Here is a 16,720-nt window from a genome sequence, read left to right as displayed (position 1 = left end):
CATTTCCGCCAGCTGGCGGGGCGGAAATCCCTCCGGCGCCGGCCTAGCCCCTCAATGTTGGGGCTCGGCCCCCAAAGATGCGGCACCTTTGGACCGGCGCGATGCCCGTCTGATTGGCGCCGTTTTTGGCGCCAGTCGGCGGACATCGCGCTGTTGGGGGAGAATTTCGCCCCTGAAATCTGGCACGGCAGGACAGAAACACCCGCCCCTCAACAGTGTATTTGAGTTGTGAAAGGTTGCTGAATGCTGCTCTTTAATTTCAAGTGGCATACAGTGGAAAATATTCTACATCTCACAAGTAATAGGCACATTAAGTTTCATTTACCTGCCTACAGAGATGCCTGCTGCAAAACAAGACATTTAAAAAATGTTTTTGTTACAAACATGTATCAAAACAGGTTACAACACATAAACACCCCAGGAAACATACTTCCCATCAATCAACTATACAGTCTACAAATTATGAAAAATTTTCACCCTTTTTCATCCCCCCCCATGCCGAACAGGGCAGCACGGTAGCATTGTGGATAGCACAATTGCTTCACAGCTCCAGGGTCCCAGGTTCGATTCCGGCTTGGGTCACTGTCTGTGTGGAGTCTGCACATCCTCCCCGTGTGTGCGTGGGTTTCCTCCGGGTGCTCCGGTTTCCTCCCACTGTCCAAAGATGTGCAGGTTAGGTGGATTGGCCATGATAAATTGCCCTTAGTGTCCAAAAGTGCCCTTAGTGCTGGGTGGGGTGACTGGGTTATGGGGATGGGGTGGAGGTGTTGACCTTGGGTCTCGCCTCCCTGCCCCAGCCATTTGAATATATCCACAATTCTTCCCTCCCCTTCCACATCCGGAAGCAGCAGTTGCTCCAGCAGGGTGTATCTTGGCAACCTAGGGATCCCCCTCCTTTTGTGCAAAGTCCCTAACCTGCAGATACCAGAACTCACTCCCCCCTCGGCAGCTCTACTCTCTCCCTTAGCTCTTTTCAAGAGCCGGTGCTGACTCGATGGGTCGAATGGCCTCCTTCTGCACTGTAATTTCTATGAAAATTTCTATGAACAGCTCCTCAAACATGGTTGTGAACATCCCGCATCTTTTCTCATACCCCTGTGCAGAGCCCCTCAACTCATATTTTATCTTCTCCAACCGTAGGAAGTCATACAGGTCACCCAACCAAGCCGCGACACTCGGTGGCGACGCCGACTGCCACAACAGTAAAATTCGCCACCGTGCAATCAGAGAGGCGAAGGCCATGACATCGACCTTCCTCCTCCCCATGTGTTCTGGCTTCTCTGAAACCCCAAATAACACCACCATAGGGTCCGGGTCCACCTCCTCCTCCCTGCCCAGAATCTTCCCAATTTTACGCAACCCCAAAACATGTGCGTGCGATTTGCTGGTCCCTGCCCACACCTCTCTCACACATCTGCTACCCCCTGAATGAACTCACTCATTCTCATATACTCCCCAATTGATCTCCCCTCCCATCTACCATTTCTCCTTGATCTTCACCACCCTCTCGCCTCCCTGCCCCAGCCATTTGAATATATCCACAATTCTTCCCTCCCCTTCCACATCCGGAAGCAGCAGTTGCTCCAGCAGGGTGTATCTTGGCAACCTAGGGATCCCCCTCCTTTTGTGCAAAGTCCCTAACCTGCAGATACCAGAACTCACTCCCCCCTCGGCAGCTCTACTCTCTCCCTTAGCTCCTCCAGACTGGTGAACCCATCCTTCAAATACAGATTCCTCAACTTGGCCAGCCCCACTTCCCTTCACCTCCTGTATACACTATCCATCCTTCGGCTCAAACCCCTGATTCTCATACAGTGACGTTAGCACCGACATGCCTTCCACCCTAAAATGCCTCCTCAACTGATTCCATATCTTCACCATGGACTGCACCACCAGACTCCCTGAATACTTACTCGGAGCCATTGGCAACACCCTCAAACTGGACCCCTTACAAGATTCCTTCTTTATCCTAACCCAGTCTACCCCATCTTCCCTTTCCCACCATCGCCGGACCTTATCCACATTTGCCGCCCCCCTCCCCCCCCCCCCCCAGGTCTCTGCTTCTGTAGCATGGTCCTCCCAACCCTTGGCACCTTCCCCGCCCATACAAAGTCCGAAATGATCGTGTCCAATTTCCGAAAAAGGGCCTTTGGCGTAAAGATCGGGAGGGCCTGAAAAATAAACAAGAACCTCAGCAGAATATTCATTTTCACTACTTGGACCCTCCCCGCCAACATCAACTGCAGTGCATCCTACCTCTTAAGATCCTCCCTGGCTTTCTCCACCAGCTTCCTCCCTGGCTTCCTCCATCAGCTTCTGCAAAACAAGATTGACCGTTTCATGGTGATTCACTCTAATACACAGTCATAAACTGGACTCTTTTACTCCATGCCTAAACTTCACAATGTCATGTTCCAAACTTTGAATTTGATGACTTGCATACAACAGTCAGAGGTTTTCTAAAAATATTGGAGCAGTTTTCTTCCTTCCATTTCCCACTTTGGCTTTACATTATTCAGCATCAAATGCTCAGAATGAAGCAATAACCAACTGCAGAGTACGTTGGCCAAGGTTTTTAAAGTTGAACTCTTGTAGAATCAAAGTGCTGCAGTGCATTTTATATGCTTGGATTTGGTATGTGATGTTAACACTGTTTCTCTCCCCTTGCCCAGTGGGCCTATGAGCTTGGTTTAATGAGTGAGGAGCCCGTAACTGTCCCGCTGCATCCATGTGAGCACTTTTACCTGGTGACACGGCCTCTCAAGCAGGGTCTGCGTCCTGACACGCCAGGTAAGGAGACTGACTTTACACGTGCCTGCCTGGAATTAACAACTTGTTTACATTAATGTGGATGTAATAGGAATCGGTGTGCTTCCCAAAGCAGATTGATGGCACTTTCAGAAAACTGTGTCTATCGGAGCTGATATATTAGCTCAAATATTGAGCTTCAAACTGGTTAACGCAGCATGAATCTAAAGCTGACCCGGACAAACATCTTATTAAGAATAAGATTGAAAGCTATAGGGTCCATTTTTTGTTGATTTCTCCGTCAAATTCCTTTTTGCATCCGCTGGTAGAATTCTTGTATCCACACAACCTCTGCTGTTTGGTCAGCTAAGGCAGTATCTATTGTGCATCAAATGCTGAGCCTTCATCCTGTGGGGTAACCACTTATCCAAAGGATTGTTACCTGGACCTTCCAGGCCAGAACACTCCTGACTTTTATGACCACATGGCTAGAGTGTTTGGCAGAGCTGAGGCTCAAATCCGGTGTTTTTTAGTTTAAGAAGCCAACTTTAAGCATATGAGGATTGAACATTCATCACAACATTAAACATGTGAGGTACTGATGAGATGCACACCAGAAACTCTATCCATGCTGTCTAATGGCCTATTTTGAACAACAACAGCTTATAATTATAAAGCACTTTCAGTGCAATAAAATATCTCAGGGACATCACTTGGGCATTATAAGACAAAGTATTACAGCAAGCCACAAAAGGTCATGTGACCAAAAACTTGGTCAAAGAGAGGTTTCAAGGCGCTTTCTCCAGGAGGAAAGCGAGGTGGAGAGATTTGGGAGGATATCCCAGAGCTTAGGGCCGACGGCACAGCCAGCAATGATGGAGCGATTGAAACTATGACACCATCTTTATTGGCCTGCAGTTTACACTGATGTATCTTTTGTCCGAACTCTTGTTTGCAAAACTCTTAATCTTCTCCTCCCCCGCATCTTTCACAGGGCTGTGTCCTTTCTGATGAACTGTGTTCCTTCCTTTCCCAGTAATCATGGATCTTGACGGTAGGATATATGTCCGCAACTGGCAGGGTGGCGTACTCTCTGGGGGCTTTGAAAAGAACCCAAAACCTATCTTCACAGAAGGCAGGAACCAGCTGGAGTTCCAAAGCATGCTTGAGGACTGGGATCACTATGGTACGTGGTCGTAGGGAATCTGGGTGGGGGATCTAGCATGATTTGGACATCAGACAGGCAAGTGCAGGGAATGGAAATTGGAAAATGCAGCTAGATGTGGCTAGTTCAGTGTTGAAGCTGGACTCAATGTACACGCCTGTCAGTCAGGTGATAGTTCTGTGTATGCGTGTGCATGTCTAAGCCTACTTAACAGGAGATAAAATACATGGGTAACATAGAATCCCTAGGTGGCACAGTGGCGCAATGATCAGCGATGCTGCTTCACGGCGCCAAGGACTCCGGTTCAATCCCGGCCCCAGATCACTGTCTGTGTGGAGTTTGCACATTCTCCCTGTGTCTGTGTGGGTCTCACCCCCACAACCCAAAGATGTGCAGAGAAGGTGGATTGGCCACATTAAAATTGCCCCTGAATTGGAAAACATTTTAAAAAGGGAAAGAAATATAGAATCCCTACAGTATAGAAGGAGGTCATTCGGCTATCGAGCCTGTCTAACCCTCCAAAAGAACACCCTTCCGAGGCCAATTCCCCTGGCCTAACCTCATCCAACCTGCACATATTTGAACTGTGGGGGGAAACCGGTGCACCCGGAGGAAACCCAGGCAGACACGGGGAGAACGTACAAACTCCACACAGACAGAAAGTCACCCAAGGTCGAAATCGAACCCAGATCCCTGTCGCTGTGAGACAGCAGTGCTAACCACTGTGCCACAGTGCCATCCATGAAAAGTCATGAGAAAATGGCAGGTTAAAATCTTTTATTTTCAGTCCTTTAGAGATGGGACTAACTGCTGCTGACTCACCACCTGACTTTTCTATTAACAGACAAGACATTGACATGACCTCTACTTCCCACTGCAACTTTCCTTTTTTGTCCTATAGAGCCTGCATTAGCTCAGAAATCAATTGTTAATGGGCTGCATAAAGTTATATTATTATGATATGCCCGTTGAGATGGCGATACAGACTTGGCACAGTGTCATATCAATGTTTGGGCCAATTTTCCTACTTGGTGTTGGCAATGTAAGTGCTGTGAGCATACAGAAATGACAGGCATGGATAGACCTCTGGTCCATCAAATCTGTCCCATGAAATCATGATGCCTGTAGCATTGTGTTTAGACATCTCTCTCTATCCACCAGCAGTCACATAACGTAGGCAGGCGAAGAATCTGAATATAAACTTGATGCATTGACAGTTCCTCTCAAAACTATTCCGGATTCCTGTTGACCTTGCTATATTATCTTGGAAGAGAAAGACCATTCGGGGAGTCCTGCTCTTCATTGCCCTTCAGTGACGGTGTGGTGGATCGCTTGACAATGATGTCTTTGGGAGAGGTGGCTGTGCCATTAGATTGGTACCCCAGCATATTCGGGCCGTGCAGGTGTGCCAGAAATTGAGCCTGAGAGGAGTTAATGGGATTATTGCTGAATGTAAATACTCTGGAGGCCTCAACTGGTTTGGGTCACTCTGCGTAGTCTGCACGTTCTCCCTGTGTCTGTGGGTTTTCCTCGGGCTCTCCGGTTTCCTCCCGCAAGTCCTGAAAGACATGCTTGTTAGGTGAATTGGATATTCTAAATTCTCCCTCTGTGTACCCGAACAGGCGCCAGAGTGTGGTGACTAGGGGATTTTTGCAGTAACTTCATTGCAGTGTTAATGTAAGCCTACTCGTGACAATAAAGATTATTATTATAACTGTCAGACCCCAGAGACAGGGTGCAAAATTCTCCAGTATCGGCGCGATGTCCACCGACCGGTGCCAAAAACGGCGCAAATCAGTCCAGCATCACGCTGCCCCAAAGGTGCGGAATCCTCCGCATCTTGGGGGGCCGAGCCCCAACCTTGAGGGGCTAGGCCCGCGCCGGACTGATTTCCGCCCCGCCAGCTGGCGGAAAAGGCCTTTGGTGCCCCGCCTGCTGGTGCGGAAATGACATCTCCGGGCGGCGCATGCGCGGGAGCGTTAGCGGCCGCTCACGGCATCCCTACGCATGCGCTGTGGAGGGAGTCTCTTCTGCCTCCGCCATGGTGGAGACCATGGCGAAGGCGGAAGGAAAAGAGTGCCCCCATGGCACAGGCACGCCCGCGGATCGTTGGGCCCCGATCGCAGGCCAGGCCACCGTGGGGGCCCGCCCGCGCCGCCTTGTCCCGCCGGTAAGAGAGGTGGTTCAATCCACGCCGGCGGGACAGGCATTCTAGCAGCGGGACTTCGGCCCATCCGGGCCGGAGAATCGCGGGGGGGGGGCACCAACCGGCGCGGCGCGATTCCCGCCCCCGCCGAATCTCCGGTGCCGGAGAATTCGGCAACCGGCAGGGGCGGGATTCACGCCAGCCCCCGGCGATTCTCCGACCTGGCGGGGGGTTGGAGAATCTCGCCCAGGATGTTGAAAGATGAGTGTGGTTGAATGCTCCAATTTATTTTTGCGACTATTATGTTGACAGAGCCACTCCTGAGTGCGTTGCTGCGACGGATGCCATCTCTGGAGTCAACTGAGATCCTGCAGCTGGTAAATTGCCCAGAATCCTTCACTGCTGACATGAGGTGCATCATGGGAGAGTCAGCAGCTGTGCAGAACTATTTTGTTTTGGCAGGAATGAACTCGAGTGGCTCGTCCTTCGCAGGCGGAGCTGGAAAGTGAGTGGTTCATTGAACACTGGGTGGGGCACAGTTATAATGTATGAATGCAAATGGGTGAAATGTTTCATATCAAGTGTGGCCACAGAGCAGATGTGATGGGGAATGGGTTCATTGAGAGGTGTCAGGAAAAATAGTGATGACATGAAAATGTGAGAGAAATCAAATAAGTTGGAATGTTTTCTGCTGGTTATATATTTTAAAAAATAATTAGAAAATGTAAGCTGCTCAAGGCAATGACCGTTTGGTTATGCGAATGGAACTAGTGCTTGTCACATTGATGAACCCTAGCAACACTGCAAACAGATGTTTATACAAGGCAAGCTGGCTACAATGGGGAACAGAACATAAGGATTTTGAATAAGGTTTGAAGGAGGAGGCAAGGTGTGAAGTTTGCATTTACATTCTTTAGTAGACTATGAAGGAAGTGCACACCGAATTGTAGAAAGAAGTAAAGTTTTATTACAATAACGATTATTTACATGGCACGAAAGATCCCAACCGGGTGTCTCCTATGTTGGTATCCAAACTGGCCAACTTTATATAGAGCTAACCGTAGTTTAGGGTTCCCCGCCGCCTTTAATGAGGGAGTTCATATTCAGCGAGGCTCACGGGGAATTTAATCATTGCCACTTTGTAAGTCCTGTGCGCATTATGACACACTCTAAAAGGTAGACTCGTGAAATGAAGGTAATTAAATTTGACTTCTGAGGAGGTTCGTTCAGATAAGGGAAGATCAAAATAGAAAAAACTGTACATTTGGAGATGATTAAACCAATGCAAGGGTAGCTGCTTCAGACCTCGAGCACAACAGGAATAGCTGTTTAACTCCCAGCAAGTCTTGTCTGTGAAGAAAACCTGTCTTGAGAAGCCAGTTGATTATTTTACCTCAGAAGCAAATCCCAAGGAGCTATAACTGCCTGCTGTGGAAACATGTTGCCGGGTTTTTAAAAAAGTTTAGAAAAAATCTAAGATGTTGTGGAACACTTGGGGAGATTTAGTTCTGGAGGTAGTGAAATAAAGGTGTTTGGAACTGGGTAAAGTTAATAGATACGGTGTATAACCATTATCTTAGTTAAGGGTGCTTCTTGTTTATTTTATTGCTTAATAGATATTTAACTTTATTCAAAATCATATGAAAACATCTGAAAACAGCCAAATGATTCTTTCTTCTATACTCCTGATAGGCTGATCATGTACTTCATTGGCAGGTGTGGAAACCAGTAGATGTGTCTATGTCAGAGCAGTTAATTTCAAATTTTCCTCAAGGCTATTGGGAATTTGCGTTTTAAGTGTCAAGTCTTCAGTCGTTGGTGAATTGTATATTTTTCCCCTGGTAGAAATTCTGCAGATATTTTGTTGAATCATATAATAGCAGCATGCAGAGACTAGGAGGGAACTGGACAGAGGAGAAGATCTGACCTGTTTTTAGTTTCACAGACTGTCTTATCGAGCTGGTACCCTTTAGCTATTGGTGCTAGATCATCCACTCCAACGTTTGCTAAAATCAAAAAACCTAAAGCATAATGGCTTAAAGATGTCTTGAATTCAGCACAAAATTGATGCAAATGGAGAAACTCTAAGATGCATGGTGTTATATTCACTCAGGCCTAGCTGCTAGTCACCATTTTTCTTGTAACCCAAGATGCCTTCCCTTGGACATGACGTGAAATGTTCAGACATGACTTTAATTCCACAAACTCATTTATTTGAGGAATTCTTCCTTTTTACTCCTGGACAATATTTTGGGGATTTCAGAGACTGTGACACATACTGTTTCTTCCTGAACGTATAGGTGGGATTAGTGTCCCGTAGTCCTGATGCCAATACTGATCTTCCACCCTGAGTGTGAAGGTGGGACTAGGCTACTGCAGAAAATACGGAGGCATGGGATTCAGGGTGATTTAGCAGTTTGGATCAGAAATTGGCTAGCTGGAAGATGACAAAGGGTAGTGGTTGATGGGAAATGTTCAGACTGGAGTCCAGTTACTAGTGGTGTACCACAAGGATCTGTTTTGGGGCCACTGCTGTTTGTCATTTTTATAAATGACCTGGAGGAGGGCGTAGAAGGATGGGTGAGTAAATTTGCAGATGACACTAAAGTCGGTGGAGTTGTGGACAGTGCGGACGGATGTTACAAGTTACAGAGGGACATAGATAAGCTGCAGCGCTGGACTGAGAGGTGGCAAATGGAGTTTAATGCAGAAAAGTGTGAGGTGATTCATTTTGGAAGGAATAACAGGAAGACAGAGTACTGGGCTAATGGTAAGATTCTTGGCAGTGTGGATGAGCAGAGAGATCTCGGGAGTCCATGTACATAGATCCCTGAAAGGTGCCACCCAGGTTGAGAGGGTTGTTAAGAAGGCGTACTGCGTGTTAGCTTTTATTGGGAGAGGGATTGAGTTTCAGAGCCATGAGGTCATGTTGCAGCGGTACAAAACTCTGGTGCGGCCGCATTTGGAGTATTGCGTGCAATTTTGGTCGCCGCATTACAGGAAGGATGTGGAAGCATTGGAAAGGGTGCAGAGGAGATTTACCAGAATGTTGCCTGGTATGGAGGGAAGATCTTATGAGGAAATGCTGAGGGACTTGAGGCTGTTTTCGTTAGAGAGAAGAAGGTTAAGAGGTGACTTAATTGAGGCATACAAGATGATCAGAGGATTGGATAGGGTGGACAGTGAGAGCCTTCTTCCTCGGACGGTGATGTCTAGCACGAGGTGACATAGCTTTAAATTGAGGGGAGATAGATATAGGACAGATGTCAGAGGTAGGTTCTTTACTCAGAGAGTCGTAAAGGCGTGGAATTCCCTGCCTGCAACAATAGTGGACTCGCCAACACTAAGGGCATTCAAATGGTCATTGGATAGACATATGGACGATAAGGGAATAGTGTAGATGAGCTTTAGAGTGGTTTCACAGGTCGGCGCAACATCGAGGGCCGAAGGGCCTGTACTGTGCTGTTATGTTCTATGTTCTGTGCAGTCATCAATGTTACTGTATGCATCGGCTAGATAGAGGTGTTGTTCTATGATCAGGTGGCTCGAGTGCAACAAGGTTCTTAATTGATGTATCTGGTAAAATGGGCATAATGTTAGCCCAGATCATCATGGAAGAGAGTTTTTGATTAGTTGGTTTTGATATGATGTTCACTGACAAGATATGAGGACGCTATTACTGCTGATTACTATTTATTAATTTTCATGTTAGAACCCTGGGCAAAATTCTCCTGAAATGGCGCGATGTCCGCCGGCTGGCGCCCAAAACAGCGCCAATCAGATGGGCATCGCGCCGCCCCAAAGGTGCGGAATGCTCCGTATCTTTGGGGGCTGAGCCCCAACATTGAGGGGCTAGGCCGACGCCGGAGGAATTTCCGCCCCGCCAGCTGGTGGAAACGGCCTTTGTTGCCCCGCCAGCTGGCGCGGAAATGACATGACGGGGCGGCGCATGCGCGGGAGCGTCAGCGGCCGCTGAAAGTTTCCCGCGCATGCGCAGTGGAGGGAGTCTCTTCCGCCTCCGCCATGGTGGAGACCGTGGCGGAGGCGGAAGGGAAAGAGTGCCCCCACGGCACAGGCCCGCCCGCGGATCGGTGGGCCCCGATCGCGGGCCAGGCCACCGTGGGGGCACCCCCCGGGGCCAGATCGCCCCGCGCCCCCCCCAGGACCCCGGAGCCCGCCCATGCCGCCTTGTCCCGCCGTTCAAAAGGTGGTTTAATCCACGCCGGCGGGACAGGCAATTTATCGGCGGGACTTCGGCCCATCCGGGCTGGAGAATCGAGCGGGGGGGGCCCGCCAACCGGCGCGGCCCGATTCCCGCCCCCCCCGCCGAATATCCGGTGCCGGAGACTTCGGCAACCGGCGGGGGCGGGATTCACGGCATCCCCCGGCGATTTTCCAACCCGGCGGGGGGTCAGAGAATGACGCCCCCTGTTCTTGTGATTCAGCAGCTCCTATAGTATGATTGATGGGGTTTTTTAATGCTCATTTCCTGAAAGCTTTTGGTTGTTTTGACTTTGTCTTCTTTCCCTTTGCAGGTACTTGGCTGAATGGATGGTGCATGGATACCCTTCAGTAAATGTCTGGCCATTGGATATCAAACGCTTTGGGAGGCTCCAGAGCAGCCGCACATTCCTTCGCCATCGTGTCATGGAAGTGATGCGTAGGTTTCCAGGGAACTGATATATAAAGTAACAGTGACTGTGAGCAAGAGCTGGGCCTGACGCTGTGCTGAAGAGACCTTTATCCCTGATGAGTATATCCGATGTAGAAAACAGGATGCTGGCTGGGTGGGGGATCCAGCAATATTGTTCACTGAAACTCCAGTCTTTGCTGAAGTTCCTTTAGGGTTGGGGGTGTTGGCAGAGGTTCTGTTGATTTGGAGGCTTGAGGATGTATTTATGGGATTACTAGACGCAAGGGAAATGGGGTGGCGGGGTGCAGTTTCTCACCTGTTCTTCACAGAATAAATTCTTAAATTCAACCGGGGCCCCATTGCCCACCAGGAGAAAGGGTGGGAGTTTATTGGGTCAGTCACCTTGATACTGTCCCGCAAACCCCTGTGAAGTGTGATGTGGCCGATTGTCCTTTTTGACTCTCACATGGCTTCCAGTATCTAGCTGCGTACAATGTAAGAGGATTCCATCTTGTCAACCTGGATGGAGAGTGGTTTTGCCATTGATACCGAAAATGGAGAAATAAAGGAAGATAGGCGCAAAGAACAGTCTCATTTTTTTCCCAGGAGGTGTGCAGGTTAAGTAGATTGGCCATGCTAAATTGCACCTTAGTGTCCAAAGATCTGCAGGTTAGGTGGGTTACGGGGATAGGGTGGGGGAGTGCACCAGGGTGGGGTGCTCTTTCGGAGGGTTGGGTCAAGTGGTCTCCTTCTGCACTGTAGGGATTCTGTGAAAAATGCAATGCAACATCGTTTAATTTGACCTTTGTTTATCTGACTTTTAAAATTCAATCTCTCTCCCCGTGTCTGTGTGGTCTCACTCCAACAACCCAAAGATGTGCAAGGTAGGTGGATTGACCACACTAAATTGCCCCTTAATTGGAAATTTAAAAAAAATAAAAATAAAATGCAATCACTGCTGATGTTCCAAGCATGGGAGCGTTTTATCTTAGCTGTTGTTCAGCTTGTCTGCTGTTTTGAAGATTGCCAATAATTTGTAGTCATTTTGCTTAGTTGACAGCTTAAAACCACTTATATTGCTGTAATTTATGGTGTCTGATCCTTTTGCAGAACCCTTTCTGCATTGTGACTGGCCTGGGTTGCAGACAGGGAGAAGCTGAGGGCTACGCAGACCTTTTAAAAAAAGCTCACTTTTTGTTTCCCTTTCTGATTGCAGCTCTCATGTTTGAACTGAAGGTTCCTCGTTGGGATTTCCAGACTGGCCGACAGCTCAGGACCTCCCCCCTGTACGATCGCCTGGATGCACAAGGTGCACGCTGGATGGAAAAGCATGGCTTTGAGAGAGTCAAGCACTTTGTCCCACCTGGAAAGGGTAAGCATATCTAATGCCTTTCATAAGTGAGTAAAGCAAAGCACCTTCTTGATACCTGTATTGTGGCTGTCAGATATGGCTTTGAATGGTAGTATGACATTTTTGAACCTAAATCTACACCATTAACAGTGCAGCTAACAGGGCGAGAGGATGACGTCCGAGATGGTGATCTGTACAATGATAAATGGTAACTGGCTCTACAGAGAGGAACTAAGTATTGTGGCTAAATCTTCTTATCGGGGACCGCACCGAGGCTCCCGTCCTTCCCCTATGTCGTCTCCACTGTCCCCAAATTTTTAGTGTTGCCACCACCACTGGACTTGTGGTGTATTTCTTCGGGGAGAACGGCAACGGCGCCGTCACCATTGCTTGTAGGCTGGTTCCTTTGCAGGACGCCATCTCCAATCTCTTCCAGGCCGCTCCCTCCCCTTCTCCCATCCACTTACACACCATTGAGATATTGGCGGCCCAGTAGTATTCACTTAGGCTCGGTAGTGCCAGCCCCCCCCCCCCCATCCCTGCTATGCTGCAAGAACCCCCTCCTCACTCTCGGGGTCTTCCCGGCCCACACAAAACTCATGACACTTTTCTCAATTTTCTTGAAAAAATCCTTCGTGACCATCACCGGAAGGCACTGAAACACAAAAAGAAATCTCGGGAGGACTACCATTTTGACCGCCTGCACCCTACCCACCAGTGACAGGGGCACCATGTCCCATCTCTTAAAATCCTCCTCCATCTGTTCCACTAATCTTGTTAAATTAAGCCTATGTAAGGTTCCCCAACTCCTGGCTATCTGAATCCCTAAGTACCGGAAATCTCTTGTTACCTTCCTCAGCGGTAAGTCATCTATTCCCCTGCTCTGCTCCCCCGGATGCACCACAAACAACTCACTCTTCCCCATATTCAATTTGTACCCCGAAAATTCCCCAAACTCCCTGAGTGTCTGCATTATCTCAGGCATCCCCTCCACTGGGTCCGCAACATACAGCAATAAATCATCTGCATACAAAGATACCCGGTGTTCTTCTCCTCCCCTGAATACTCCCCTCCACTTCCTGGAACCCCTCAGTGCTATGGCCAGGGGCTCAATCGCCAATGCAAACAATAACGGAGACAGGGGACACCCCTGCCTCGTCCCTCTATGAAGACGGAAGTAGTCAGACCTCTGTCTGTTCCACGCTCGCCATCGGGGCCCTATACAGCAGCTGTACCCATCCGATAAACCCTTCTCCAAAACCAAATCTCCTCAGCACCTCCCACAGATAATCCCACTCCACTCTGTCGAATGCTTTCTCGGCATCCATCGCCACCACTATCTCCGCCTACCCCTCTGGTGGGGGCATCACCATTACCCCTAGCAACCTCCGTATGTTCGTATTCAGCTGTCTCCCCTTAACGAACCCAGTTGGATCCTCGTGGACCACCCCCGGGACACAGTCCTCTATCCTCGTCGCCATCACCTTGGCCAGGAGCTTAGCATCTACATTTAAAAGGGAAATGGGCCTGTAGGACCCACACTGCAGCGGGTCTTTTTCCTTCTTCAAAAGGAGCGATATCGTTGCCTCCGACATAGTCGGGGGCAGCTGCCCCCTTTCCCTGGCCTCATTAAAGGTTCTCGTCAAAAGCGGGGCCAGTAGTTCCATATATTTCCCATAAAATTCCACCGGGAATCCGTCCGGTCCCGGGGCCTTCCCCGCCTGCATGCTCCCAATCCCTTTTACCACCTCCTCCATCTCAATCTGTGTTCCCAGTCCCGCCCTCTCCTGCTCCTCCACCTTAGGGAATTCCAGCTGATCCAAGAAACACATCATTCCCTCCTTCCCTTCCGGGGGCTGAGCCTTATATAACCCCTCATAAAATGCCTTGAACACCCCGTTCACTCTCTCCGCTCCCCGTTCCATCTCTCCCTCCTCATCTCTCACCCCACCTATCTCCCTCGCTGCTCCCCTCTTCCTCAATTGGTGGGCCAGTAGCCGACTCGCCTTCTCTCCATACTCATACTGTACACCCTGTGCCCTCCTCCACTGTGCCTCTGCCTTACCCGTGGTCAGCAGGTCAAATTCCACATGTAGCCTTTGTCTTTCCCTGTACAGTCCCTCCTCCGGTGCCTCCGCATATTACCTGTCCACCCTCAAAAGTTCTTTCAACAATCGCTCCCTTTCTTTACCCTCTTGCTTCCCTTTATGTGCCCTTATGGATATCAGTTCCCCTCTGACCACCGCCTTCAACGCCTCCCAAACCACTCCCACCTGAACCTCTCCATTGTCAGAAAGCTCCAAGTACCTTTCGATGCACCCCCTCACCCGTAAACATACCCCCTCATCCGCCAATAAGCCCATATCCATTCTCCAGAGTGGGTGCTGTTCTTTTTCCTCTCCTACCTCCAGGTCTACCCAATGTGGAGCGTGGTCCGAAATGGCTATGGCCGTATATTCCGTCCCTGTCACCTTCGGAATCAGTGCCCTTCCCAAGACAAAAAAGTCTATCCGTGAGTATACTTTGTGAACATGGGAGAAAAATGAGAACTCCTTACTCCTAGGCCTACTAAATCTCCAGGGGTCTACCCCTCCCATCTGCTCCATGAAGTCCTTGAGCACCCTGGCCGCTGCCGGCCTCCTCCCGGTCCTGGACCTCGACCGGTCCAGCCCTGGATCAAGCACCGTATTGAAGTCTCCCCCCATTACCAACTTTCCCGCCTCCAGGTCCGGGATACGTCCCAACATACGCCTCATAAAATTTGCATCATCCCAGTTCGGGGCGTATACGTTCACCAGAACCACCGCCTCCCCTTGCAATCTGCCACTCACCATCATATATCTACCCCCACTATCCGCCACTATGGTCTTTGCCTCAAACAGTACCCGTTTCCCCACTAAGATAGCCACCCCCCTGTTCTTCGCATCTAAACCCGAATGAAACACCTGCCCCACCCATCCTTTACGTAGTCTGACCTGGTCTATCAGTTTCAGATGCGTCTCCTGCAACATAGCCACGTCTGCCTTTAATTTCTTTAGGTGTGCGAGTACCCGTGCCCTTTTAGTCGGCCCGTTCAGCCCTCTCACGTTCCACGTGATCAGCCGGGTTGGGGGGCTCTTTACCCCCCCCCCCTTGTCGACTAGCCATCCCCTTTTTTAACCCAGCTCCTCACTCGGTTCCCACGTACCCGTATATCCCCCCTGACGGCGCCCTTCCGCCTCGACCACCCCATCCCATAACAGCTCCCCCTTCTCCTTCGCAGCAGCAACCCAGTTAACCCCCCCCTCCCCCCGCTAGATCCCCCTCTAGTGTAGTTGCACCCCCCATGTTGCTCCCAGAAGTCAGCGAACTCTGGCTGACCTCGGCTTCCCCCCTTGTCCTCGGCCCCCACTGTGCGAGGCCCCCTCCTTCCTGCGTCCCTGTTCCCGCCATAATTACCATAGCGCGGGAACAAAGCCCGCGTTTCCCACTCGGCCCCGCCCCTAATGGCCGGCGCCCACAGTTCCTCATACTCCCCCCCCCCCCCCCCCCCCCCCCCCCAACATGGGGAAGAGAGAAAAGTTACAGGATCACAAAATTAACAAATTGAAAAATCATCCCCCCCCCTTTTCTCGCCCCACATAATCACCCCACCACTTTGTCCCAAAAGCTCTTTCTCGCGCCAGACTATTCCAGCTTCCCGTCAACAATGAATGTCCACGCCTCTTCTGCCGTCTCAAAAAAGTGGTGCTTCCCTTGGTGTGTGACCCACAATCTCGCCGGTTGCAACATTCCAAACTGGATCTTCTTTTTGTGAAGCACTGCCTTAGCCCGATTAAAACTTGCCCTCCTTCTCGCCACCTCCGCACTCCAATTCTGGTATACGCGGATCACCGCGTTCTCCCACCTACAGCTCCGAGTTTTCTTCGCCCATCTGAGGACCGTCTCTCTGTCATTGTAGCGGAGAAACCTCACCACTATAGCTCGAGGTATTTCTCCAGCCTTCGGTCTTCGCGCCAGAACTCGATAAGCTCCCTCCACCTCCAAAGGGCCCGTCGGGGCCTCTGATCCCATTAGCGAGTGAAACATCATGCTCACATATGTCCCGACGTCTGCCCCTCTGCGCCTTCGGGAAGACCCAGGACTCTTAAATACTTCCTCCTCGAATTATTCTCCAGTACTTCCAACCTTTCCACACACCTTTTGTGCTGTGCCTCGTGTGTCTCTGTCTTCACCACCAGGCACTGTATTTCATCTTCATTTTCAGCAGCCTTTGCCTACGCGACCCGAAGCTCCAGCTCTTGGGTCCTCTGCTCCTCCTTTAGCCCTTCAATCGCCTGTAATATCAGGGCCAACAGCTCCTTCTTCAACTTCTTCTTCAGCTCTTCCACACAGCGCCGCAGGAACTCTTGTTGGTCCGGGCCCCATAACAAACGGCCACCTTCCGACACCATCTTGCTTTGAGCTTCCCTTCCTTGCCGCTGCTCCAGAGGATCCTCCGCAATCCGGCCCCTATCCTCTCCCTTATCCATGCGTGTCCGGGGGGATTCCCTTCTGGTTTACCGCACAGTGTTTTTGGCCGTTTAAATTGCTGTTGGGGCTCCTATTAAGAGCCCAAAAGTCCGTTCCAACGGGAGCTGCCGAAACGTGCGACTTAGCTGGTCATCGCCGCACCCGGAAGTCCCCCTTGTGGCTAAA

General features: G+C 50.0%; 2 protein-coding genes across 5 annotated transcripts in view; one reads left to right on the top strand and one right to left on the bottom strand.

Moving 5' to 3' along the window:
- The window catches only part of pdpr (pyruvate dehydrogenase phosphatase regulatory subunit), a 120,541-nt gene that overhangs the window by 64,209 nt on the left and 39,612 nt on the right, over positions 1-16,720 (top strand). Inside the window, exons 7-11 of one of the 2 annotated variants that reach the window (XM_072518481.1) lie at positions 2,673-2,790; positions 3,785-3,934; positions 6,372-6,564; positions 10,595-10,719; positions 11,909-12,064. In XM_072518481.1, coding sequence (XP_072374582.1) covers positions 2,673-2,790; positions 3,785-3,934; positions 6,372-6,564; positions 10,595-10,719; positions 11,909-12,064 — 742 coding nt within the window. The remainder of the gene's footprint in view (positions 1-2,672; positions 2,791-3,784; positions 3,935-6,371; positions 6,565-10,594; positions 10,720-11,908; positions 12,065-16,720) is intronic. The other variant, XM_072518482.1, reaches the window with a different exon arrangement.
- LOC140430792 (uncharacterized) overlaps positions 2,090-16,720 on the bottom strand; it is a 145,027-nt gene continuing 130,396 nt past the window's right edge. For all 3 annotated transcript variants that reach the window (XM_072518483.1, XM_072518486.1, XM_072518487.1), the window contains 2 exons: positions 2,257-2,316; positions 2,090-2,171 (listed from right to left, as the gene is read on the bottom strand). In XM_072518483.1, the coding sequence (XP_072374584.1) occupies positions 2,260-2,316 (57 nt within the window). In that variant the 3' untranslated portion in view covers positions 2,090-2,171; positions 2,257-2,259. The remainder of the gene's footprint in view (positions 2,172-2,256; positions 2,317-16,720) is intronic.

The sequence above is a fragment of the Scyliorhinus torazame genome, chromosome 10 (genome assembly GCF_047496885.1).
Source record: "Scyliorhinus torazame isolate Kashiwa2021f chromosome 10, sScyTor2.1, whole genome shotgun sequence".
NCBI classification, from domain to species: Eukaryota; Metazoa; Chordata; class Chondrichthyes; order Carcharhiniformes; family Scyliorhinidae; genus Scyliorhinus; species Scyliorhinus torazame.
Note: the sequence above shows the minus strand (reverse complement) of the source record. Positions and strands in the feature narration are given on the sequence as shown.